Source organism: Neophocaena asiaeorientalis, unplaced genomic scaffold (assembly GCF_003031525.2).
Source record: "Neophocaena asiaeorientalis asiaeorientalis breed wild unplaced genomic scaffold, Neophocaena_asiaeorientalis_V1.1 scaffold1, whole genome shotgun sequence".
Classification (NCBI taxonomy): domain Eukaryota; kingdom Metazoa; phylum Chordata; class Mammalia; order Artiodactyla; family Phocoenidae; genus Neophocaena; species Neophocaena asiaeorientalis.
Genome location: NW_020171981.1, coordinates 4,636,138 through 4,663,093, shown reverse-complemented (window position 1 = coordinate 4,663,093; position 26,956 = coordinate 4,636,138). Strand labels below are relative to the sequence as shown.

Here is a 26,956-nt window from a genome sequence, read left to right as displayed (position 1 = left end):
CTGCCTGCGTCCCATCCGTGTGCCGGACTCCAGGTGAGCTGACTCCCTCCTCGCCTGCCTGGTCCGCCTCTCATCATCTGATCCGATTCCACTAGTGGACTGAACTGAACCAGGCTTCCACCTTCTCCAGGCAAGGACCCTGGGTTATTCACATTATTTGAGTCCACAAGGTAGGACCAAAAAAATTTGTGGATGGCAATGATGCTGGAGATGATCTGTGATATAATTTCCAGCAAATAACCCTCAAGGACCCAGCAGCCATCTTTTTGACTGAGGATACCAACCCATCATATACTCTTTCGTGTGAGATGAAATGAGATAATGTGAGATACTATATGTACAAATGTTTCATAAATGGTAAGACATCATACAAACAATAATGAATACAGTCTCCATTGCCCTGATCAGTGATTGGTCCATTTCTAATGATCCTCAGCTTTTGATTAATATTTCCAGTACCTGAGCCAGATCCATCTGCCCTGTCAGTCTTATCTAGAGTTCAAATTTTGATAGCCCATCCACCAGTTCCTCTGTTTTAGATACCTGCAACCGGTCAGCATAGCATTTTTCCAGTGCCCGGACAACCTTTACGTGGCACATTGGAGATGGTTCTTGAAGTAGTGGAGAGCCAACTTGAACTGGATCTGAGCTTTGGTGTTGGTCCGGTATACGTTGTAGCTCTTCTCCAGGGCTGCCAGCTCTGGGTCCGCCACTGGAGAACGGGGCTGGTGACCTACAATCACATTTGAGCAGGACCCCACAAGCAGGCTTCCGAGCCCATCAATAAAGAACTCTGCCAAGAGAGGGAAAGTGCGAGAAGGAAATGTGAGCTTCCGCCAGAGACCCAGGGCCATACGGCAGGTCTGGGAGGAGAGTCAGGGGGAGGGGACACAGTTTATACCCCTGGGGAGCTTCCGCCCCTGGGAAGTCACCTGCCCAGGCTACTGAGTTGGAAGGACAGACAATGATATGGGTAGAGAGACACAGATTGGCTTCCAACTGGATGGAACTGTGGACTCCAGGACTGAGAGGAATGGGAGGGGAAGGTCACCAGCTGCAGTTTCATAGGAGAGGATGTCTGGAAAAGAAGCAGCAGCAGCCAGGTGGGAAAAGAGGGAGGGACCAGAGCTGTAGGCAAAGGAAGGGGAAGGGCGTCTGGAGAAGCAGAACAGCCTGGGGGAGACAAGAAGGCAGAGAGGGTGGGGGGAGGCAAGAGAGACCACGAGGGACTTCCCTGGTGGTCCAGTGGCTAAGACTCTGAGTTCCCAATGCAGGGGGCCTGGGTTCGATCCCTGGCCAGGGACCTAGATCCCACATGCCGCAACTAAGAGTTCGCGTGCCACAACTAAAGACCCTGCATGCTGCAACAAAGATCCTGCACATGGCAATGAAGATCCGGTGTGCCGCAACGAAGACCCAGTGCAGCCAAGTAAATAAATAAATATTCTAAAAAAAAAGAGAGAGAGACCACGAGCTCTCCATTTTAGGGAGAAAGGGTGAGCTCCCCATTTTGGGGAGAAAGGACAAGCTCCCCTGAGCAGTGGCACACGGCCCTCCCTCCTTGGGAAAAAACAGGCTTCTGAGATCTGTCCACAGCACAGCTCCCTTCCTCACTCTTCCAGCCTCCCCACCTGAATGAGCCATGTGGTCCAGTGGCTAAGACTCTGAGTTCCCAATGCAGGGGGCCTGGGTTCGATCCCTGGCCAGGGACCTAGATCCCACATGCCGCAATAAGAGTTCGCGTGCCACAACTAAAGACCCTGCATGCTGCAACAAAGATCCTGCACATGGCAATGAAGATCCGGTGTGCCGCAACGAAGACCCAGTGCAGCCAAGTAAATAAATAAATATTCTAAAAAAAAAGAGAGAGAGACCACGAGCTCTCCATTTTAGGGAGAAAGGGTGAGCTCCCCATTTTGGGGAGAAAGGACAAGCTCCCCTGAGCAGTGGCACACGGCCCTCCCTCCTTGGGAAAAAACAGGCTTCTGAGATCTGTCCACAGCACAGCTCCCTTCCTCACTCTTCCAGCCTCCCCACCTGAATGAGCCACTCGCTGCAGGCGGGGGTCGAAGCCCACTCTTTGGAGCCGCTCTGTGTGGGCCAGGAAGAAGTTGACAACACCACTCGTCACCACGCAGCTGGGGAAGCCGTCCAGGGGCCGGAACGATCCTGACCGCTGGTGAAGACAGTCCCCATTCTCACTGTGCTCCAGGAACAGCTTAAACTGGAACACGTTTCCAAGCACACTGCCGCCTACCTAGCCGGTGGGCAGAGAAATCCACATTAGAGCATAGACTCAATATCCATGTAGCCGCTGTCAAGAAGCCTTCCTGGACTGAACCTCAGTTATGGCAAGAATCACACCCTTTATCTACCCTTCATACTACACTTACACCGAGTCCAAAGGGCAGACAACTCTGCTCCGTTTACCCTCCAGCAGGCTCACTCTTTCCAGAAGGTGACTCATTCCCTTCCAGTACAAGGAGTGCTGTTTAGGTGCAAGCAAGAGGCAGCCTGCTCATGCAGGGGTCCCTGTGTGGACTTCCTGCAGCCAGTAGTTTGTCTCAAGCTGCCTTCGTTCCGTTCTCTGCTCCCGGCTCACCTCTCTGTGCTGCCCGTCCCTGCACTCGTGGGAGATGCATGCATCTAGCTGTTGGAGCCCGAGCAAAACAGGACAAGCAATTATATCTATTCCTGAACCATCATAATCACCCAGGGTGGCACAGAAGTCTGATTGTCTGCCATCACCTGTTCTTTCCCTCCCCCCTTAGTAAATGAACCCTCTTGAGTTTTAACTGGACTAAATTAAAGTCTAGCCAATTAACCCAATAAAGATGAAATTTTCCCACTTCCCTTGCAAGGTCTGACCATGTGTCTAAGTCCCGGCTGAAAGGATGTGATCCAGAACAGATGTCTGCAGCTTTTATAAAGATCTCAATCTTAAAAGAGGACTTCTTGTCCTTCACTTCCCCTCTCCCCATTTCTTCCGACCATGCAGCTGAGGACCACGAAGATGGACAAACAATGGGGAGGGAAGCTGGTCCAGGATGACCCTGGAAGAAGAGTCGAGTGCCAGCTTGCATTCTTACACGGGTGGGAACTGCACCTTCTATGTCATTTACGCTATTGTGATTGGGTCTCTATAGACATCTTAGTCAAGTCAGATGCTTTGGGGACTGTCCACCTGGAGTATGAAGTAACTGTGGTCACTGTGCTACTTCTTATACATTTTCTTTCTTTTTAACAGCTTTATTGAGATATCTTTGACATATTAAAATTGTATATATTTAAGGTGTACAGCTTGATGTTTTGATATATGTATACGTTGTGAAAAGATCACCACTCAAGCTAATTAACAAATCCATCACCTCTACCTAGTAATCTCTGCAAATTTCAAGAATACAATGCAGCATTATTAATTATTGTCACCTTTTTCTTCTCTTTTCTATATGTGACTTGACTTTTGATGTTTTAGTTATTTTTTTAATGTCTTTAAGGCCACATAGTCTTTTATAGCCTTGTGCCATTTTCATTTTTGTAATGGTGTGTGACAGCACCAGAGCCCCGCTCACTTTCTCCGGCCACTCCAGGGAGGAGGAAGGTAGAAGTAATAAACACACCATTTTAAAAACAGAACAACGGTGAGTTTTAGGCGCGGGTGTTGGTGTAATTTGCTCAAAGAAAAGTAAGAACAGAGGCAGAAGCAGAACTCGTGGGTCTGATTCCCACGTGATGGTCTCAACCCCAGAGCTGTGTTGCATCACCTCCTGCATCGGGCCCTCCCCCGCCCCTTCAGCCCTCCCTTCTCTCTTTCCCTCCTCTTCTTTCGCATACTTTCCTCTCTTCCTTTCTCCTCCCCTTCCCCTCTCACTTGTCAGATTGCAATGGGGTAGAACCAGCAACTCTCCCTTACCACGTCCAGTTCCGTCTTCTCTAGGACATCCACCAGCACCTCAATCTGGTCTTGTCGTTGAAGAGAAAGTCATCGTCCACCCAGAGAACGTATTTGGTGGTGACCTGAGATATGGCCAGGTTCCTACCAGCAAACCAACCCTGTGAGTAGAGTGAGGTTAGATGGTGGTTGCCTGCCCTGCTACATATCAGCGTCACCTGGGAGCTTTCTCAGTTCCCAACAAGCAGGCTGCACCACAAACACTGGCTGAGAACCTCTGGGTTGAAGGGAGTCCATGTCTCAGAGACACTGGGAGAGGGACAGGGGCTCTCTGGATCAAAGACTGAGACAAAGGCAGAAAGTCCTTCCTTGGCCCTGTGGCTAATATGGACCGATGGAAGTCCCCTTTCACCCGAGAGAGTCTCTGTGGCTCTCCCGCCCTTTCCCCTCATGCAGCCTGGAAGCTGTTGGAGGGGGGGACACTCTGGTACGTATAATATCCACTATCCACTTCCTCCTGTGTGTGCTTGAAAGATGGTGCATGGGGGAGAGAGACGCTCCAGCGAGGGGGGAATTATAGGGATGAGAGGTTTCTCTGCTGTTGGACCTGCATGTCAGGAAACCTTAGACTGTCAGACACCTCAAGCCACTTAGAAAGCCCTCAATCAATTTCCACACCAAGTGTGAGGAGAGGCAGATTAACTACCCTGTTAATGCAGAAAAGGGAGAGTGGCCTGATTTCTCTGTGAATTTGGAATCAGCAAGGGGACTCCCCTCCCATGCCAGGACCCTGCTGCCTTGGGAGGGCCACTGAAGCAGCCCCATTCAGGGCAGAACCTGACTGTGGGCCCTCTTGTCCAGGGATCCAGGTGTCTCCCCATCTGGGAGGGACATACCTTCCCATAAGGCATGGTGTAATACTCCACATGGCTGTCATTAATTTTCAGGGGCTCCTTGCTGTCATCAGCCACGATCACGGTCAAATCTGGGTAATACACACGAATGCTCTGGAGCATGGTCATGAGCTTGTGGGGACGGAGGAAAGTTTTGGTGGCAATGGTCACCAGGTCTCTGAGCTTCCTCTCTGAGCAAGAAAGGGTAGATGTCAGAGCTCTGTCTTCAGGAAGCCTCACTGTCCTGACTTGCATCATTCTGGGGGCACGTGGGTCGTCTGGTGAGGTGGGGTCAGCTGAAGTTAACGCATGCTGAAAGCTACACGCTCACCTATTGTTTGTGGGTGAACGCAACAGAACCCAACTGCAGAGCCACTTTTCAGAATGACAGAAATCAGAAATCATTCTATAAACCCTTTTCAGTACATGCGGCGGCATCACCCAGCTTCTCCTGGGTCTGTGGGAGTGAGTGGAAACGAGACAGGGAGACAAGAGTACAGCCATTTTGGAAAAAGACCAGTCTTGGGTAAACAAGCCTTGCAAACTAAAGAACAAAGGCCCTGGGGGCCCGAGTCCCAGAGGAAAAAAACCAGACTCACAGGAATAAAAGAGTAACTTTATCTCTGTGCCACTAAGAGTATACCTAGTTGCCACAAGACAAGAAGCTCAACTGCAAATTTTCACCTAATCTGCTCGTGGGCTTTGCTTACAGAACATTCTCGCGCCCTTCTTCCCCCTCACAGAAGGGCTCCCTACTCAGGACAGCCACCACGGAGCCACCTGCCGCTGACCAAAGAAGTTGGATGATTTCTGGAAATTATCCGTGCTCATGAGACAAACCACCCTTTTGTTATAAAAGCAACTCTCCCCTTCTACTGGAGGATTTGGCACTCTTTTCCCGCCTTCTCTCTCTCTCTCTTTTAAAAAATTTTTGAATTTTATTTTATTTTATTTTTTACACAGAAGGTTCTTATTAGTTATCCATTTTATACGTATTAGTGTATACACGTCAAACCCAATCTCCCCATTCATTCCACCACCACCACCACCCCACCACTTGGTGTCCATACCTTCGTTCTCTACATCTGTGTCTCTATTTCTGCCCTGCAAACTGATTCATCTGTACCATTCTTCTAGGTTCCACATATATGCATTAATATACGATATCTGTTTTTCTCTTTCTGACTTACTTCACTCTGTATGACAGTCTCTAGATCCATCCACATCTCTACAAATGACCCAATTTCGTTCCTTTTTATGGCTGAGTAATATTCCATTGTGTATATGTACCACATCTTCTTTATCTATTCGTCTGTTGATGGACACTTAGGTTGCTTCCATGTCCTCGCTATTGTAAATAGAGCTGCAATGAACATTGTGGTACATGACTCTTTTTGAATTATGGTTTTCTCAGGGTATATGCCCAGTAGTGGGATTGCTGGGTTGTATGGTAGTTCTATTTTTAGTTTTTTAAGGAACCTCCATACTGTTCTCCATAGTGGCTGTATCAATTTACATTCCCACCAACAGTGCAAGAGGGTTCCCTTTTCTCCACACCCTCTCCAGCATTTGCTGTTTGTAGATTTTTTGATGACTTGCCCATTCTAACTGGTGTGAGGTGATACCTCATTGTAGTTTTGATTTGCATTCCTCCAATAATTAGTGATGTTGAGCAGCTTTTCATGTGCCTCTTGGCCATCTGTATGTCTTCTTTGGAGAAATGTCTATTCAGGTCTTCTGCCCATTTTTGGATTGGGTTGTTTGTTTTTTTAATATTGAGCTGCATGAGCTATTTATATATTTTGGAGATTAATCCTTTGTCTGTTGATTTATTTTGCAAATATTTTCTCCCATTCTGAGGGTTGTCTTTTCGTCTTGTTTATGGTTTCCTTTGCTGTGCAAAAGCTTTTAAGTTTCATTAGGTCCCATTTGTTTTTTTGTTTTTATTTCCATTACTCTCGGAGGTGAGTCAAAAAAGATCTTGCTGTGATTTATGTCAAAGAGTGTTCTTCCTATGTTTGCCTCTAAGAGTTTTATAGTGTCCAGTATTACATTTAGGTCTCTAATGTATTTTGAGTTTATTTCTGTGTATGGTGTTAGGGAGGGTTCTAATTTCATTCTTTTACATGTAGCTGTCCAGTTTTCCCAGCACCACTTATTGAAGAGACTGTCTTTTCCATTGTATATCCTTGCCTCCTTTGTCATAGATTAGTTGACCATAGGTGTGTGGGTTTACCTCTGGGCTTTCTATCCTGTTCCATTGATCTATATTTCTGTTTTTGTGCCAGTACCATACTATCTTGATTACTGTAGCTTTGTAGTATAGTCTGAAGTCAGGGAGTCTGATTCCTCCAGCTCCATTTTTTTCCCTCAAGACTGCTTTGGCTATTCGGGGTCTTTTATGTCTCCGTACAAATTTTAAGATTTTTTGTTCTAGTCCTGTAAAAAATGCCATTGGTAATTTGACAGGGATTGCATTGAATCTGTTGATTGCTTTGGGTAGTATAGTCATTTTCACAATACTGATTCTCCCAATCCAAGAACACGGTATATCTTTTCATCTGTTTGTATCACCTTTAATTTCTCTGTAGAGTAATCTTGGTTGTAGGTTCTTCCCTTTCATCACTTTAAATGTATCATGCCACTCCCTTCTGGCTTATAGAGTTTCTGCTGAGAATCAGATGTTAACCTTATGGGAGTTCCCTTATATGTTATTTGTCATTTTTCCCTTACTGCTTTCAATAATTTTTCTTTGTCTTTAATTTTTGTCAATTTGATTACTATGTGTCTCAGCATGTTTCTCCTTGGGTTTATCCTGTATGGGACTCTCTGCACTTCCTGGACTTGGGTGGCTATTTCCTTTTCCATGTTAGGGAAGTTTTCGACTATAATCTCTTCAAATATTTTCTCGGGTCCTTTCTCTCTCTCTTCTCCTTCTGAGTCCCCTATAATGAGAATGTTGTTGCATTTAGTGTTGTCCCAGAGGTCTCTTAGGCTGTCTTCATTTCTTTTCATTCTTTTTTCTTTATTCTGTTCTGCAGCAGTGAATTCCACCATTCTGTCTTCCAGGTCATGTGTCCGTTCTTCTGCCTCTGTTATTCTGCTATTGACTCCTTCTAGTGTATTTTTCATTTCAGTTATTGTACTGTTCATCTCTGTTTGTTTGCTCTTTAATTCTTCTAGGTGCTTGTTAAACATTTCTTGCATCTTCTCAATCTTTGCCACCATTCTTTTTCCAAGGCCCTGGATCATCTTCACTATCATTATTCTGAATTCTTTTTCTGGAAGGTTGCCTATCTCCACTTCATTTAGTTGTTTTTCTGGTGTTTTATCTTGTTCCTTCATCTGGTACTTAGTCCTCTGCCTTTTCATTTTGTCTATCTTTCTGTGAATGTGGTTTTCATTCCACAGGCTACAGGATTGTAGTTCTTCTTGCTTCTGCTGTCTGCCCTCTGGTGGATGAGGCTGTCCGAGAGGCTTGTCTCCTGCCTTCTCTCTTGTGCACAAACTATCTCTTTTAATAAAAAGCTCTGTGTGCCTAAGAGTCTTGCAGAAGCGATATTCATTTCTATGGTATTGCTGCTGCCCAAGAATCTGGAAAGGGCTCAGTAACAGAAAGCGTCAAGTAAATCATGTTCAAGAGCATGGCAAATGAATCCTCACCTACGTTTTCTCTTCTCAGGCCACATGATAAGTTTGGTTCTTTTGTTATAGTAAAGAGAGAATCAGAGGCCTGAATTACCATAGGAGGTGGTCAACGTAGGGGACTCCCAGCCAAGTTGGTGGTATAGAATTTTGCTTTGAAATTCCATATTGTTCCAAACACATAGCAATGATAAAGGAAAATGCAGACATAGCTGTGCTCAAAAATAGACAACATTTCTTCCAAGAACAGATATCAACAGCTGTGAGCAGAGCTGGAGCTGGGCTTGCAGCAATCTGAGGTCAGAACAGCAGAGGAGGCTGGGAGGCCGAGTCTGAGTGTTTTAATGGAATAAAAGTGTCTCATAAGGTATGTGGGTCCATAGCCAGGCTTTTTGCTAGAAGCCATGGACTTAAGCCAGGCTGCACTCCCTCCATCTCTCACCACATACTACCTGCTGGGCAAGGAACCCCAAACATCCATCATCCCTGTACACAACTCTGGGTACAGAGATGACACCACATCACAGCCAAGCCCTGTGCCAAGCCACCCTCAGGCCCAGCAACTGGCACTTCAGTGACACCAATATCACTAGGGGACAAGGACCCCAACACTCCAGTATGAAATGATGGACTAGGAATCTTGGGCTACTGGGAATAGAAGCAATTGTAAAGCTGTGAGATGGGAACAAATCAGGAGAGAGAGAGAGAGAAAAGAGGGAGAAAGAAGGAGAGAGGAGAAAACGAAACAGCAAGCAAAAGCCTCCTACTCAAGATGAGCCACCAGCAAAAATTCCAAGACACTCAAAGAAAACGACAGCCAGCAAATCTACCCTGCACAGTGTGTATCTACCACTCTAGATAGACACAATAATAGAGGAAGCTGAAAAGGATTTAAAATGAGAATGTTTAAAATCTTTAAAGTGACAAATCACAGAATCACCTATATGAAAAAGAAAATATGGAACAAAAACAGGCATAAATGAAACGAGAATATTTAGATATGAAACCAACTTAAAATTACTGAAGATAAATGTAAAGAACCAAAAGGGAGACCTGACTTCAGATATTTAAAAATTTTTAACAAACATAAGAGAATGCTATGAACAGCTCTATGACAAAAAAAAAATAGGCAATTTACATCAAATTTAAGACAACTTTACAGAAACATTTAAAAAATTGACTCAATGTACATACAGATCAACAACCATTAAAGAAACAGAACTGATAGTTTTAAATTTCTTCCCTTTCTCTCACTCCTTCCCATCCACATTCCCATCCTTAACCACCTTCCCCAAAACTTGGACCAAAAAAAAAGACATAAGGATCAGTTAAGTTGTAATAAAACTCCAAGAGGTGTATTATTCCTATTTTATTACAATTCACTTCAGCAAACTGAAAAAAGGAAAGCTATCCAACTTGTCTTACGAAACTTGTATAATATTGATAACAAAACTGGGCAAGGACATTACAGGAAAAAACTAGTCTCAGTTTTGAATACAGGTGCAAAAATCCTATATAAAATTGCATCAAATTTAATTCAGCATTTAATCAACTAATACATTGCAATCAAGATGGGTTTATTCCAGAAATACAGGAACAATTTCAACAGCAGAAAATCAATAATGCAGAAAATCAATAATGTAAGTCACTACATAAACCCAATTAAAGGAGAAAAATTATTTCAATGGGTACAGACAATTTATCTGATAAAATTCAACACTCATTCATATAAAAACTCTCTGCAAGGAAATAGAAAGTAGAAATAGAAAAATTCTTAGCAGCAGTAATAGAAGGAAAGGAACTTCCCTGGTGGTCCAGAGGTTAAGACTTCGCCTTCCAATGCAAGGGGTGCAGGTTCAATCCCTAGTCGAGGAGCTAAGACCCCACATGCCTCGCAGTCAAAAAAACAAAACATAAAACAGAAGCAATATTGTAACAAATTCAATAAAGACTTTAAAAAAATGGTCCACATCAGAAATAGAAGGAAAGAAGGAAACTTTCTTACCCTGACACATCTACCACACTCCTACCCAGCAAACATGAACGGTAGAGCATTCGAATGTTCTTAAACTCAGGAACAAGCAAAAGTGCCTGCTACCACTGCTATCATTCAACACTGTACCGGAGATTTTAGCAAAATGCAGTAAGACAAGAAAACTAAACAAATGATAAGAACTGGAAAAGAAGAGACAAAAATTATTATTTGTTCAAGAGACTCCATGTTAAAAACAATCACTAATATGAGTGCAAGAACGATGCTGCTTGTGTAAGTTCAACATTCAAAAATCACTAATGTCCTATATACCAACGGCAACCAATTAAAATGTAGAATAAAAAGATCCAATTTATAAAAACAATAAGAAATATAAAGTACCTAAGACTAAATCCAATGAAGTGTGCCATTCCTCTACAAATAAAACTAGAAAATAAATTATTGAAGAACCTATGAAGAGACTATGACATGGAGATTATAACGTGGAGAGGTATACCAGATTCATGGTTGGGAATATTCAACTTCATAAAACTGTCAATTCATCTCTAATTAAGCTACAAATTCTATGGAATTCTCATCAAAATCTCAAGGGATTTTGGAGGATCTTGATGAGCTGATGCCAAAACGCTAATGAAAAAGTAAAAGACCAAGAAGGGCTGAGAAAATTTTGCTAAATGAAATACAGTCATCCTGAAGTACAGAATTTATCCCCAATAGATACAAAACCTGTTATAAAGTGTATGGAAACGTTGTGGAATGAGAGCCCAAGGATAAATAGATCGATGTGACCTAAAAAAGGTTCAGACCCCTGCATGCATGAAAGCGGGTATGTGAGGGGCCGGCTGTACGAGCAGTAGGCAGCTGCACCACTAGGTCTGTGGTGGTGGGACAACAGGCTCTCCATACACAAAAAATTAGGTCCTCTTCACATGCCACACGTAAGTATCTAAATGTAAGAACCAAACATGTGCAACTTTTGAAAAAAATAGGAGAGTATCTTTATGGCTCCAACGTAGGGAAGAATTTCTTGAATAAGGCACAAAAAGCAAAAGGTAGAAAACAACGAATCAATTTTATTAAAGGATAAAGCTTTTAATAACAAAAGACCCTGAAGCAAAATCAAAAGACAAGCCATGGACTGACAAAAGGTCAGAAACTAGAACTTCATGCCATACAATGTAACTTTTATGAGAAGTTCAAAAATGCATTGTACCACACTGTACATGCTGTGTGTGTGTGTGTGTGTGTGTGTGTGTGTACACATGTGTAAGAATAGAAATCTACATATTAAAATGTACAAAAACAGGGGGCTTCCCTGGTGGCGCAGTGGTTGAGAGTCCGCCTGCCGATGCAGGGGACACGGGTTCGTGCCCCGGTCCGGGAAGATCCCACATGCCGCGGAGCGGCTGGGCCCGTGAGCCATGGCCGTTGAGCCTGCGCGTCCGGAGCCTGTGCTCCGCAACGGGAGAGGCCAAAACAGTGAGAGGCCCACATACCGGAAAAAAAAAAAAAATGTACAAAAACAGGGAAAAGAAAGATCATGACTGCTGGAAGAAGGGAGGGGAAGAAGATTGTGGTGATTTCCATTTTATTGGTAACACTTTATCTTTAAAACAAATCTGAAGCCAGAAAGGGTTTTTTGTGAACTCCTTGTACTTATTTCTTTTATTTTTGAGATAGTTATGATGTTAAGCCCATACTTTAAATCCCTCTCCACAGATATTTAATACTATTACTTTAAAATAACAATTTATATTTTGAAAAGAATCTATTTGAATAGATTACATTTTGAATATATAGGTAATACAGTTAAAAAAAATGTCAACTGTTCAAAATTCTAAATGTATTGAAAGTTATACCATGAAAATACTTCTTCCCATCCCTGTTCCCAACTACTTGGTTTCTTCCCAGGAGTTTACCAGTATTACTAATTTCTTGTTTATTTTTCTGTAATCAAGCAGTTATGTCTTCTTTCCCCCTTTCTTTTTACAGAAAAGGTAGCTTACTCTTTACTCTTTTCTGTACATCTTGGAAAGCATTTTGTATCAGAATAAAAACCTCCCTGCTCCTGTTTTCCTCCTCCGTCCTTCTGAATGGCACTGCGTGGCATTTCATTATACCAATGGACCACACTTGATTTAACCAGTGCCTCCCACTTTTAAGGTTTTTGGCATTGCAAACAATGCTGCAATAAATACCTTCAAACAAATGTCATTTCACACAGATGTAAGCATCTTAGGATAATTTCTAGAAGCCACACGATAAGCGGCTGGACCAAAGCACACATACGTTTAAAATGCTGACAGGACTTCCCTGGCGGTGCAGTGGTTAAGAATCTGCACTTCCACTGCAGGGGGCGCGGGTTCCATCCCTGGTCAGGGAACTAAGATACCGCTCACAGTTTATGTTTCCCTACTCTTCCAACACAATATGAATGTAGTTTTCATTTGCACTTTTCTTAGCATGAAATTGAGCATGTATTTTAATGGCTAAAAGTATTCTTGAATTTAACTTTTTGTGAATTGGCTTATTCTTTTCTTATTGTTCTTTTCTTATTCATGTTCTTTTCTTATTGATTCACAAGTGCTCTTAAGTAAAATTAGACCTTTGACTTTAATGTGTGTTGAAGATACTTTTTCCCAATTCGTCCTTTGTCATTTGACTTTGCAAATGGTAAGTTTCTGTCATAAAAATATTAAAAATTGTTATGTATTTTATGTTTTTAGTCTTTTCCTTATGGCCTGTGGGGTTTGTGTCATATTTAGAAAAGCCTTATACGCCAAAGTTTTATTTATTTATTTATTTATTTATTTGGCTGTGCCACACAGCATGCGGGATCTTAGTTTCCGGACCAGGGATTGAACTCATGCTCCCTGCAGTGGAAACACGGAGTCCTAACCACTGGACTGCCAGGGAAGTCCCTCCAAAGTTATTTTTAAACTCCATGTTTTTTTCTAGTACTTCCAAAAAAATAGATATTTGCCTATTTGGAATTTATCTTGGTATGAGCTGTGAGATAGATTCAACTTGTTCTTTTCCACATAGTTACACAGTTATCCTGCATGTTTTCTTGAATAATCCATCTTTTCTCCCTTTAGTTTGAAAAGCTATCTTTATCACATGGTAAACTATCAACATGTCTATTTCTAGATTTCTAATTTGATTCCATTGATGTACATATTCCTGCTCTAGAACCACTCTATCTTTATAATTATTCTTCTCCTCCATCTCAGATGGGATCCCTTCTGAATCTCACCAATATTCTATAGGACCCACCATGAAGCCCCAGAGACAAGGGCCTTACCTGGTCCAGGATCATATAACTTGGGCATAACAGGAAGGCGGATGGCCACTGGAAACTTGGCCACTGAGGACTTGGACTCCAGACTCACTGGAGAGAGAAATAAGGTCAGGTTGGGTGCACTGTGTCTGGGTCACTCCCCCCGCTGCCCGGGAAGCCGACGGGATGCGGGAGTGCACTGGTGGAATGAGACTGAGGACCGCATAGTCTATGGCAGCATGGCTCATGACCTGCTGCGCATCCCTGGGGCAACCTGTTGATCACCTCCAAAACTCACATTTCCTCCCTGTAAGAATCTGTTGGGTGAAGTGGGCTTGGAATCAGAGGGATGGATTAAATTTGACTTTGCCTTGTTATCTGAAATTCCTTGGGTAAATCACTTCACCTCCTTCTCCATCTACAAAACCAAGATAATACTACCTGCCCCATTTTATACCTCACAGGGTCATTTTGTGATAAAAAAATGTTTGAAAATCTGAAGTGAAGAGAACTTTGCCTCTAGTTTGTGCTCGTGGGAAATCTGTCCCACACTTCATTTTTTCTGTTGGTGTCCTGGGAATGCATCCTGTGTAGCTGCTCAAAATGGGAACGGGTGCCTTGAATTCAACCAGAAAGAAACTGGGGCTGCCCTGCCGGTGGCAGGAGTTGTTCTCCCAGGAATTCTGGGGATGGGAACGGGGACTGGGATGGGAGGAGGAAGACAAAGCCACTGACCTGGGGGCTTCTAGTTCCCCACATCCCTCTTTCCTGTTAGTGCCCAGGACAAGATACTGATGCATAGACTGCCCCCCATCTACTGCAGCCAACATCTTCAGGTTTGCTTGCTACTGAGAATGAGAAACAGAACTGGATGGTTTCTAGGGACACAGCATGAATGATCTGTCTTCGTGGAGAGTCGGGCAGGCATTTTGCCTGTCCTTTCCTTCGAGTCACTCTATGTGGACAATGGCAACGTGGGGGATAGCACTGGGTACAGTAATTGGGAAATTAGGTGTTTAGAGTTAGAAACAGGAGCTAGAGAGGCAGGCTTCCTGGAGGAGGAAGACTTTGAGGGCCTGATGGTGTTTTTCTGGGTCCCTAAGCATTTTGGACAGGTCCCTAAGCATCCAAGGACAGCCTCTCACCTACATCCACCCTGCAGCGCTGATACTCTGTGCTTGTGTATGTCACGTGCTGGAGTATGAAATTCAAAAGCTTCCGGTTACTGGTCGAAATGTTCAGCTGCTTCTGGCCTCTGCCCTGTACCACACTGTCTGGGATGTCAGCGAGGGTGTTCAGTGTCCCCAGAGAAGCTGTCAGGGTGACCTAGGGTAGATGAGATAGAAAGACGAGGTGCAAAGAACAGCATATACCCAGAATGGCCAGCAGGGAGCAGAGTGCATAAACACGAGAGAAGAATGATCACGGGTGCCCCTGAAACCTAGGGTCTGGCTCTGCGGTTGCTGCCCCAGCCCCAGTAAAGAAGAATCAAGTCCTAGGACCTGGTGTGTTCAAGGGCCATTTCTGAAGCATTCTTAACTCTTGCCTTGCAGGATACCATTCTTAAAGATTTCTTCCTACCCTTTCCTACCCCGGCTGCTCATATATCTATCTATCTATCTCTCCCTCTCTCACTCCCTCTCTCTCTCTCTCTCTCTCTCTCTCTCATTTATTTATTTATTAAAATTTATTTATTTATGGCTGCGTTGGGTCTTCGTTGCTGCGCACGGGCTTTCTCTAGTTGTGGCAAGGGGGAGCTACTCTTCATTGCAGCGCGCAGGCTTCTCATTTCTCATTTCAGTGGCTTCTTTTGTTGCTGAGCATGGGCTCTAGGCATGCAGGCTTCAGTAGTTGCGGCACATGGGCTCAGTAGTTGTGCCGCACGGGCTTAGTTGCTCCACGGCATATGGGATCTTCCCAGACCAGGGATTGAACCTGTGCCCCCTGCATTGGCAGGCAGATTCTTAACCACTGCGCCACCAGGGAAGCCCCATGGCTGCTCCTTTTGAATTCCGTTTGCCGACTCCTTGTCTATCTGACCTCCAAAGAGAGTTTTTCAGGGTTTGGTTCTGCATCCTCTTCCCTTCTTAATCTACCGCTTCTCACTAGAGGAGGCAGCAGCTTTAAATACTATTCATATGCTGATGGTTTAAAAATGTACATCTTCAGGGACTTCCCTGCTGGTGCAGTGGTTAAGAATACGCCTGCCCGCAGTGGTTGAGAGTCCGCCTGCCGATGCAGGGGACACAGGTTCGTGCCCAGGTCTGGGAAGATCCCACATGCCTCGGAGTGGCTAGGCCAGTGAGCCATGGCCTTTGAGCCTGTGCGTCCGGAGCCTCTGCTCTTCCCAATGCAGCCAAAAATAAATAAATAAAGTAAATAAATAATTTTTTTTAAAGTACATCTTCAGCTCCTATCTTTCTGAAATCCAGCTGCTTCGTTGGTTGCTCTGCTAGGAAGTTTCACAAGCAGCTCAAACTGATATCTTCAAAACTGAACTATGTTTTTTTCTCGATAAACCTGTTTTCCACCCCGTCCCTGGCTCTCCTTGCCTTGTGAATGGCACCTCCACCCACTCAGCTGTTCCAGTCCCCAAATGAAGTCATTCTTGTCCTGCTCTTTCCCCAACGCCTACAGCCGATCCATGAGTGAGTCCTGCCTGGTCCACCTTCAACATGTAGCTAGAAGCCATCTGCTTCTCTCCATCCCCACTGCTACTCTTTCCCTTGCCTTCTTGTCTTTTGCGACAGCCAGTTATCTTTAGGAAAAGTAACCTAGATTATGTCATTCCTGCTGAAAACACTTTAGTCATTCGAGAGATACTTTCTGAGATCCAAACTACAGGCACTGGGAAAAGAGCAGTGAATAAGACAGACTCCCTGCCTTCAAGAAGCTTATAGTCTAGTGAGGAAGAGTGGCAATAAGCATATCATGACACATATAAAGTAATTCAGGTATGATAAGTGCCATGAAGAAGGTAACACAGAGTAGAGACAAAGCGACAAAGGTGTAGGGGGCAGCGGCGGTGAGGGGAGTTGCGGGGAAGGTGTCCAGAGGCGCCCTCTGGAGGACAGAGCAGCTTTGCTCAATCACCACCTATTACAGCCTCGTGTGGCATGCAGAAGGAGGAAAACTAAAACTATATTTCCCAGACTCCTTTTCAGTTAGGGTCTGGATGTGATTTACATCCCACCCCTTAGACATACTTGCATAGACCTTGATTTGGAGCTATCTTAAATGGGAAAGAAGGGCAGGCCACAGAGCATCCACCTTGCTGGCGCTGACCCGAACAGGGGCAACACAGCCCGGCTGTGGCGGCAGCTTCCTTGTAGCTGAAGGCAGCAGGACCCTTGGTGGCCCAGTCCTCTGGAAGTCCTCCCTGGAACTCCAGCTACCCCACGGCTGGAAAATTCATGACTTCTATAGGCACCCTTCCCCCTCTCCCCACCATGGACTCACGTCTAATATTTAATCAGGATAGAGACTCTGTCAAAATCTGAAACCGGCTACCATGGGGGGAAGAGGGCACAGGCAGTGAGCAAAGGACAGGATGCCAAGTGCAAAAGGGAGCTGGGAAGGCGACCCTTGCCTCATAGATGGGAGCATCTGGTCCTTCAAACTGGAGACCTGGAGAACACAGGAAAAAGGACAAAAAACAACATTTGAGAGGATGCCAAGGACTCCCTGATGCTCTCACCTTCCCGGTCCACTCCTACACATCCCTCCAGAGTCCCTTTAAGTGTCACCTATCCAGGGAGTTTGCTGACCACTCCCCTCTCCCCAGGGCTTTATTAGATGGTGTCCCATGGTCCTTCTCAAATTCCAGCAGTTCTAAAGCCTCCAATGCCCACCCTCAGTTTTGGATGGGCGCTGTGAATTAATCCAGTCCCTTCCAGGTATCTCTGTTACTGAAGGGAAGGAAGCAATAGATAAATAATGAATCATCTTTATATGAGTTTCCTGGAATGGTCAAATTCATAGAGACAGAAAATAGAATGGTGGTTGCCAGGGACTGGGGGGAAGAGGGAGTTACTGTTAAATGGGTGCAGAGTTTCAGTTGGAAAGATGAAAAAGTTCTAGAGGTGGTTGCTGGTGATGGTTGCAAAACAATGTGAATGTACTTAATGCCACAGAATTAGACACTTAAAAATGGTTAAAATGGTAAATTTTATGTTATGTATGTTTTACCACAATAAAAAAAGAACTATCCAAAGTGGCAAATCATTTTTTAAATGACTTTTCAAAAACACTAGCAATTCATCCCAAATGATTTTATTTTAGAATCTATCTCTGTTCTTATAATATGATCAATTCAAGCTCTAATTCAGACATATTCTTCTTATGTGGCCTTAGATAACTCTGTGAAGTTGGCAAAATAATATTTACCTCACAGGGATGTGGTGCTGAACTAAGAGTGTGTAAAATTCCCTCGTAGAGGGGAGTTTTAACTGGCATAAATATTCTTTGCCATATGCACTCCCTGGAGATGGGCTCATGCTTTGCCTGCTCCCGTGATGCTGGAGGCCACCAAAAAGCCAATTATGTCCCAAGATTCCTCGATGCACATAGATTTCTGTCCTCTTCTATGTTATCTCGGATACCCAGGGAGGTCACAGCTACTAAGGGCGGTTCCCAGTGGTGGAAAGAGTGAGGCTAATGAAATGGTTTCATTTCATTAAATGAAACCATGTCAAGCTTCATTGTGCTGGGTACACAGCAGGTACCCTATGAATGACTGTTCCCTTCTGCTTCCTCCTTTTGCTTAAGAAGGAATAAGAAAGTTGCTCGGGTCTTTTCTGAACGGAGATGTACCTACCTGGGATGGGAACTGTGTGCAGGGGCATCACTTCCACCCCGTGGACAGGGTACCCAAAGGGCAGGTTGGGCTGAGCCAGCAGGGGCGGTGGGCGAGGCAGCCCTTCTCTGCAGAGAAACAAAACCATTGGCAGCTGCTTTGACGCCTGTCCCTAGTTAGTTCTTAAAGTGATGTTTGTACCCAGAGCTTTGTGCTGCCAATGGTGAGAAATTGAAAGTAGACTGGCCCGATCTGCCCTCCATTTTCTCTCCTCCTTTATTCCTGCCCCTCCGTCCAGCCTCTAATTCCGCAAAGGAATTGAAGCAGATTACAACAAAGCACATTCAAAATCAAAATCACGGGCTTCCCTGGTGGCGCAGTGGTTGAGAGTCTGCCTGCCAAGGCAGGGGACACGGGTTCAAGCCCTGGTCTGGGAAGATCCCACGTGCCACGGAGCAGCTGGGCCCGTGAGCTACAAATACTGAGCTCTGCGCGTCTGGAGCCTGTGCTCCGCAGCAAGAGAGGCCGCGACAGTGAGAGGCCCGCGCACCACGATGAAGAGTGGCCCCTGCTTGCCACAACTAGAGAAAGCCCTCGCACAGAAACGAAGACCCAACACAGCCAAAAATAAATAAATGAATAAATAAAAACAAAAAAATCAAAATCACAACCAGCAAAACAGAAGAAACAAAATAATCAGACCATATCGGCCAACCCAGCAGCAGTTGCTAAACACCAAAGACACATCTGAACTTCCTGGTAGGCAAGGTACAAAGTAATTGACAACCAATACGCTGGACAAAGGGCAAAGCAGACCAACTCCTGAACGGTGGTAAAACTTTTCTTGTCACTGAACAAATATATAAAACTTTATCTAGGAGTGGATGTTGTCTCAATATTTTTAGAGCAACCACAGTGACCATTTCCAGGTGGCTTTGTTGTTGTAACAACCTTCAGTCAAACGCATAACACAATCCAGTGATATTTTGACTGTTTGAGGGACTAAAGGTAATACGGTTGTTAGGTAGGCTTCAGGGATCCGCTTAACCATGGAAATCATTTAGATTACCTGGAAGAAAGATTAGACTCCTGAAGTATTCACAGGAACATGAAAAGGACAAAATTTTTAAATGGAAAGGTACAGAAATAGGCAATTAACAGAAGAGGAAATACAAATGGCTAATAAATATATGGAACACGCTCAGCTGCAATATTAATCAGGGAAATGCAACTTTAAAAACAATGCAAAAAACAATGATACCTTTTCCTTGAAGCTTTAAAATTTTATGATAGCCAGTGTTGATCAGGTAGAGAGTATGTAAATAAGGTACTACACGTACCGACTCTTCATGAAAGTGTGAATTAATATTGGTCCTCTTGAAGGCAATCTGGCCACATTTATTAAAAGAAATAAGCATATCCTACGACTCAGTAATTCAGATGCTAGGTAAGGGGAGAAACTTGTGGTTGTCAACCGTAGCACATGCATAAGGAGGTTTGTTTCAACATTGCCTGAAGTGAACATCCTTATACACATCTTAATAAATGAATGAAAGAATGTAAGTATAATGTAATATTATTACAAATTATGTAAATGCAATAATGAAAATTTTGCAAAAATCTGAATATCTTTCAATAGGGGAATGGCTTAATAAAATTCATTGCATTCATATTCATAGTTGTATAGCAATTAAAAGGAATGAGCTGGATGTATCGAACGCTCTTAAAAATGTATCATTGAGGCTCCTGGTGTTGCTTGAGTGCTCATTTGGTGCACACCTGGTACCTCTTTTGTGAAACGGCAGCTGAGGAGACTCCCGGCGCTCGGATGACGGACAAAAAGCCCAAGAGTTTGTGCATCTGAGTATAGTTTATCCAGAGTGTAATTACAACTGGGGGTGGGGGGCGTCCCTCAGACCGCAGGGGAAAATGTGAGGATCTTGAGCCCTTGAAGGGTTGAGGTGAGGAGAAAGCCCCAAGCAGGATCTTCTTTCCTGAGCATGGGGGACTGACTAGCAGAAAAATTTCCCAGAGCCGGGCCTCTTGGATACCCCTAAATTAGTAGACAGCGTATCAGCCATTGAAAGCAGGTGCCTCAATGACTTGGCCCAGCCCGCTGTCCCCTGGAAAGCTTGGACACTTTGTGTGAAAGGGGCTTGTAAGGCAAAATCTTGCTTACTCGCTTGCCTGCCGCCAAGGGACACACAGCCATTGATATTCATGTATAATAGTGGCGCGTGAGATCTGGTTGTACTGACACAGGAGAGTCAATTGTTGAATTTTCAGGAGCTTTGAAAGCCAGCTTTTAAACACAGCCAGTAATAAAAATTAAATTATATACAATTAAAATTAAATACAATGGGAACACAGGTAATAAATACTCAAAACTCTCCACTTCCAAATTATTTTACTACATTTTCCTATTATTCTGCTCTTGAGGTTATTTTCGTCTATTGTATCTGTATGGTGGAGATGTTTTATAACTGGGATTCAGTGATGTCTTGTCTGTAGCTTGAAATCAGCCACAGTGTGATTTAAACCACAGAAGTTGGCAGACACTACAAGCCACTATCAAAAGCCCATTGTTAAACATTTACACCACTGTTCATACTCCCCACCCCCAACATACATAAACACACCTCCACACACGCACGCAACACACAAATGTCCACCCCTCTTCTAAAAACACAAACTAATACACTGTACAAACTTTCTGCACCTTGATGCGGAAAGGTGCAGATCTACTTCACCTTCTAAAGGTACAGCGGGATCTACTTCATTCCTTTTTAATGCCTGAAGCTTCATCCTCCAAACTGCTTCTCTTCCCTTAGGAAGTGAATCACACCCAGAGCTCTGTCCAGAGTCACACATCACCCTATGCCTCTTATTCATTCATTTCTTGACTTGCCCGGCACAGTGCTAAACTGAGGACAAAGAGATCAATCAAGTCCCTTTCCTGGAAGGGTGAGAACCCAGAGCCAGACTCCAAAAGCTAGAATACAAAGTCATCTGTTCAGTTACAGAGGTCAGGCCAGCTCTGAATGTCACCTTTTTCTTGAAGTTCCTTTTTCAATTCTCAGAGCTAGATGCTGTTCTCCTTCTGAAAACCTACCACATCCCTCCCTCTGACTGCTATTACAACATTGAGCTTGGGATTGAACTCTTGAGTTCCATGCAATTTGCTGAAAACACTCCCTGGGCCACAGACTGCTCGTGTGCTCTGTGATGATGCTGGCGCAGGGAGGATGTGGTGGGGAGTGGCCACTTGACGCCGGGGGGAGGGCACAGTCTGTATCCCTCTATTATACTGTACCCTCATTGAGAGATGTTGTCTAGATCAGATTGATCTTTTTTTTTTTTTTTCGGTACGCGGGCCTCTCACTGTTGTGGCCTCTCCCGTTGCGGAGCACAGGCTCTAGATGCGCAGGCTCAGAGGCCATGGCTCACGGGCCCAGCCGCTCCGCGGCATGTGGGATCTTCCTGGACCGGGGCACAAACCCGTGTCCCCTGCATCTGCAGGTGGACTCTCAACCACTGCGCCACCAGGGGAGCCCGAATTCCCAAGTTTTATAAATCTTTATTGAAGGACTATTTCCTCAATTCTCTTTACTTGGTTTATTCCTAATAGTTCCTTCCAGGGACCCTGCAAGAGCAGGAGTGCCTTCCTTCTCTCCCTGGACCCACACCCTCAGGAGACAGTAGGGAGAGCTTCTGTTCCACCTCAGGGCCCAAGAGCCCTTATAGTCTGCATTACCTCCTCTGAAAGTGTTCAAATTCAGCCTGTCTCCTCACTTTCACCGCAGGGAGGTCACTCTGGCCATAGGCGTCCTCAAAGTTATAGCTTCCCTGATGTCCCGAGGCTTCACATTTGCACTGGTTTTTCGGGAAGAGCCTAGAACAAGATGAGGACTAAGGTCACGGATTGGGTGGGTGGGCTGGTGGGTAAGGCGGGGCCTGAAGCCTAACCCAGTGTGTTGTTCCCCTCAGACTCTCCTTTCCCATAGCCACCGTCCGGGTTGGGTTGAGACTCTAGAATGTCAGCAGTGGCTGTTCCCAAAGACACAGGGAGGGGAAGGAAGGGGAAACGGCAAGAAGGCCCTTCTCTCAAAACCAACGTATGGCTACCAAAGGGGAAACGTCGGGGGAAGGGATAAATTAGGAGCTTGGGATTAACATAGACACCCTACTATAGATAAAATAGATAACCAACAAGGACCTACTGCATAGCACAGGGAACTCTACACAATATTCTGTATATAATGGAATCACTTTGCTGTACACCTGAAACTAACACAACATTGTAAATCAACTAGACTCCAATAAAATAATAAAAAATAAATTTTATAATCCAAAAAAAGGCCCCCTCTCGAGTCATCTCCTGCACCAAACTTCTGCCACACTGCGCGGCTTGTGAGATCTTAGTTCCCCGACCAGGGATCGAGCCCAGGCCCGGCAGTGAAAGCTCAGAGTCTTAACCACTGGACAGCCAGGGAATTCCCCAAGCTTCTTTAAATTTGAGAGTCGTAGGAATGTCAGTGGCATCTCAGCAACCCCGACCAGAAGAGGAAGCCAGAGGGAAAGAAAGGCAGCATCTTTCCTGTGGTTTGGGTTAAACAGGCCCTCCAAAATCGTAAGGGACTTCGCTGGGAACAGAGTCCGTGCCCTGCAGACCAAGCCTTTTCCTGGTTCCGTGGTTTGGAATCACGTTCGCAATCAACACAGGTGCAGGAAGGTAGGGAACTGGCTGTAAAGTGGGCACAATAGGACACTGTGAGCCACAGGAAGGAAAGGTCAGACCAAGGTGGAATAACTTGTTATCTCACCAGATTCCATCATAGGCAAAGAGGCTCCTGACATGTTCCTCAGGTAGAAGCTTCAGCATCCCGGCAGCCGGAGCAGGGTGAGAGAGCCGTGGTTTGTGGTTACTGGACTGTGTATAAAGGTATACACTTCTGAACATAAATAACACAGTGCCCAGGGTCAAGAGTAAGACCGACATCTTGAGCATCCACAGACATCTAGAGCTGTTGCGACACAAAAGAGCAAAGGCTGTTAAAGTTATTTTTCTTGATTATGTAAACAAAAAAGACTTGATTGTGTAATATAGACGGGAACAGTAACTGGAGGAAAAATGTCAGTTAAACCTGTATCTTACACTACTTAGCAAGATTGATTTCTGTTAAATAGAAGAGTAAAGAATCAATTTGCAACAGAGAGACTCAATAAAAAATCAGAAATAAAAGAATAGGCAGGGGCTTCCTTGGTGGCGCAGTGGTTGAGAGTCCGCCTGCCGATGCAGGGGACATGGGTTCGTGCCCCGGTCCGGGAAGATCCCACGTGCCGCAGAGCGGCTGGGCCTGTGAGCCATGGCCGCTGAGCCTGCGTGTCCGGAACCTGTGCTCCGCAACGGGAGAGGCCACAGCAGTGAGAGGCCCATGTACCGCAAAAAAAAAAAAAAAAAAAAAAGAATAGGCAAAAAGAGCCCAAGGGGAAATAAAGAGTAAGGTTTGCAATATTAATGTCAACACAGTTGAATTCGAGGCAAAAAAATTAAGTGGGACCAAAAGAATCACTTATCATGATCACATGAATGATCCACAAAACAGATGTAGAGGTCATGAACTTTATCCATTAAATAATAGCATTAAAGCACACAGAGCAAAGAATGGCAGGATATGGAAGGAGAAGGATTACAAATACGAAGATAGTCATAGATTCTAACATTCTCACATCTAACACTCTAAAATCTCAGTCCTTAACGGATCAAGTCTCAAAAATATATAAAGCAATAGAGCAACTAAATTATAGAGCTCATATTCTGTTAAAAAGCTTTTAGAACATTTACAAAAATGGGCCACTTATTTGAACACAAAGAAAACCATAATAAAAAGAAAACCATAATAAAGTAGAAATCGTTCAGATTATACACTCCACACTCTGACAAGTACAATCAAAATGAAACCTATAATAAGCCCCCTCTCCCAACAATGTGGAAAAAAATTTTTAAAGCTTTCCAAAGCAAGTGTTTGAATCAAGGACAACATTAGAACAAAAATATAAAACTAATGGAGGTACTACATACAAAACTGTGGAACACACTAAAACTATACTGAGTGGAAAATTTGAAGCTTTAAATACAAATTTCTGATCACAAGACATAAAATAAATTAAACAATCAAATAGGAAGTTTGAAAATGGATAACAAAATGAATCTAAGAAAAGCAGAAACAAGAACTTAATAACAATGCAAATGGAAAGTGGCAAGTTAGAAAAAATCCTGAAATGAAATAATTGCTAAATCTAAGCACTGAGGAGAAAATTTTTGAGATATCTGCCTACTTTATAACCTCCCTGCTCTAAGACTCTTCTCCTGACCCACAGAGGTGACACCTATGAGTCTAGTTGTACCACACGATGCTCCCCTGGCCATGGCTGATTGGACCAAGGGTGGACACCTCTGAGCTGGGCTGATCAGCCAGAACTTCTTCCCAGGAATCGGGAAGCAGAGATATTGATCAGTTAAACCTGGTCCCCTGAACTGAGAATAGAGGGGAGGAGAGAAGGGAGAGAAGATAGAAGATGAGCGACACAAGAAGCCTAGATCTTGAATAGCTAGATGAAAGAGATGACTTTCCAGAAAACCACAAATAACCTAAACAGATCTGTAAAAGTGAAAAAAAATTGAGGAAGTTGTCAAAGGCCTATGTACTCAATAAAGTCCCAAATCCATGTTTCATAAGTAAACAACTCAATGCCGATCTATAAAAACCAGTTTTAGGGACTTCCCTGTTGGTGCAGTGGTTAGGACTCATGCTCCCAATGCAGGGGGCCCGGGTTCAATCCCTGGTCAGAGAACTAGATCCCACGTGCATGCCGCAACCAAGAGTTCGCATGCCACAACTAAGGAGCCAGCAAGCCGCAACTAAGGAGCACACGTGCCACAACTAAGGAGCCAGCGAGCCACAACTAAGACCCAGCACAACCAAATAAATAAATTAAATAATAATTAATAAAATAAATAAAATAAATAAATAAATTAAATAAATATTAAAAGTTTTACAACGATGCAAATGTAGGTGTAGATGAATAATGATGTAAATATGCTGAACAAATATTAGCAAATACAGTACAGTAGTATCCTAAATGAAAGATTCACCATTAACAAATGGAGTTTTCTCTAGGAGAGCAAGGATGTCTCAATGCTATAGTGTGGCTGAACCACTCTGACTCCATTTTGTCAGCTTATCTTAGGCCCACAGTCCTACTCGCTCCCCTTTCTTTTCTTTTCTTTTTTTAAAGAATGACAGCGTCATCAAATTCATTACACAATTTTCAACCTAACAAAAAGAAACAAATCACCGACAACAGAGGAACGTGGTCTTGACCTTTTTGAGGGTTGGGTTTTTTTCCTTTTGCCGTCAGGAAATAAAACTAAGAATTATGTCACTGAGTACAAACGAAAGTGGGGAGAAAAAAATTCTCCAGGTAAATGGCTTTTCTGGTATTCTATAGTTTTTTTCTCCTTAAACTGTTACCTGCTCCCTTTTCCATGTCATTGAGCCTACTCACAGGGAATGTGCCCAAGCAAGGTAAGTTTCCTATCAACTTTTCCCCTGGCCTTTTCAGCCCTGGAAGGACGCCTTTTGTTGACGCAGATGGTTAATGGTCATGAGACTCCCAAGGGGAGGGGAAAATAACCCGGTTCCCATCAATATGGACATGATTCTCCCTAGTAGTCAGATTCTATTTTTAGCTTTGGCCCTTTAAATCCCCCTGTACCCTTTTCTGCAGCACAGTGCAGCTTTGAATGTCTATGGATCAAATGCCTCTGGGTCCTCTGCCAGATCCAGCCCATAAGTAAGTTACCCACAATAAACTTTATAACTGCACTTCATGGAGTTGCCTGCTTCGTTTTCCGGTATCCAAGTTCATTCTCAGTTAGAAGGATATTATTCGATGTCTCTGCCTCCCAACAATCACATAATTTATTAATAAATTTCACCAAGAGAAAATTCAGGTCAGGAGAAAACCCAATATGATTATTTTGACAGATGATTTTTTTTTAATAAATTTATTTATTTTTGGCTGCATTGGGTCTTCGTTGCTGCACACAGGCTTCTCATTGCAGTGGCTTCTCTTGTTGCAGAGCACAGGCTCTAGGCACGCAGGCTTCAGTAGTTGTGGCTCGTGGTCTTTAGAGCGCAGGCTTAGTAGTTGTGGCGCACAGACTTAGTTGCTCCGTGGCATGTGGAATCTTCCCTGACCAGGGATAGAACCCGTGTCCCTTGCACTAGCAGGCAGATTCTTAACCACTGCGCCACAAGGGAAGCCCTCGACAGATGATTTTTAAAGTATTTAATAAAATCCAACATCCATTCTTAATTTGTTAAACATCCCTCATTTAAGAAAGGACCAAAAACAGTCTCCCAAGGCAATAGAAAAGCAAAAATAAACAAAT

General features: G+C 44.0%; 1 protein-coding gene across 1 annotated transcript; it reads right to left on the bottom strand.

Annotated features, from left to right (window-relative positions):
- Window positions 1–221: 221 nt before the first annotated feature.
- Window positions 222–23,473, bottom strand: B4GALNT2 (beta-1,4-N-acetyl-galactosaminyltransferase 2 (SID blood group)). The gene is given in 11 exon segments (XM_024744365.1): window positions 222–793; window positions 2,038–2,257; window positions 3,914–3,960; window positions 3,963–4,053; window positions 4,789–4,976; window positions 13,728–13,814; window positions 14,849–15,029; window positions 17,293–17,330; window positions 18,520–18,626; window positions 22,253–22,390; window positions 23,322–23,473. Coding segments are annotated over 11 exon segments (1,440 nt in total). The 5' UTR covers window positions 23,459–23,473; the 3' UTR covers window positions 222–587.
- Between the last annotated feature and the right edge of the window lie 3,483 nt (window positions 23,474–26,956).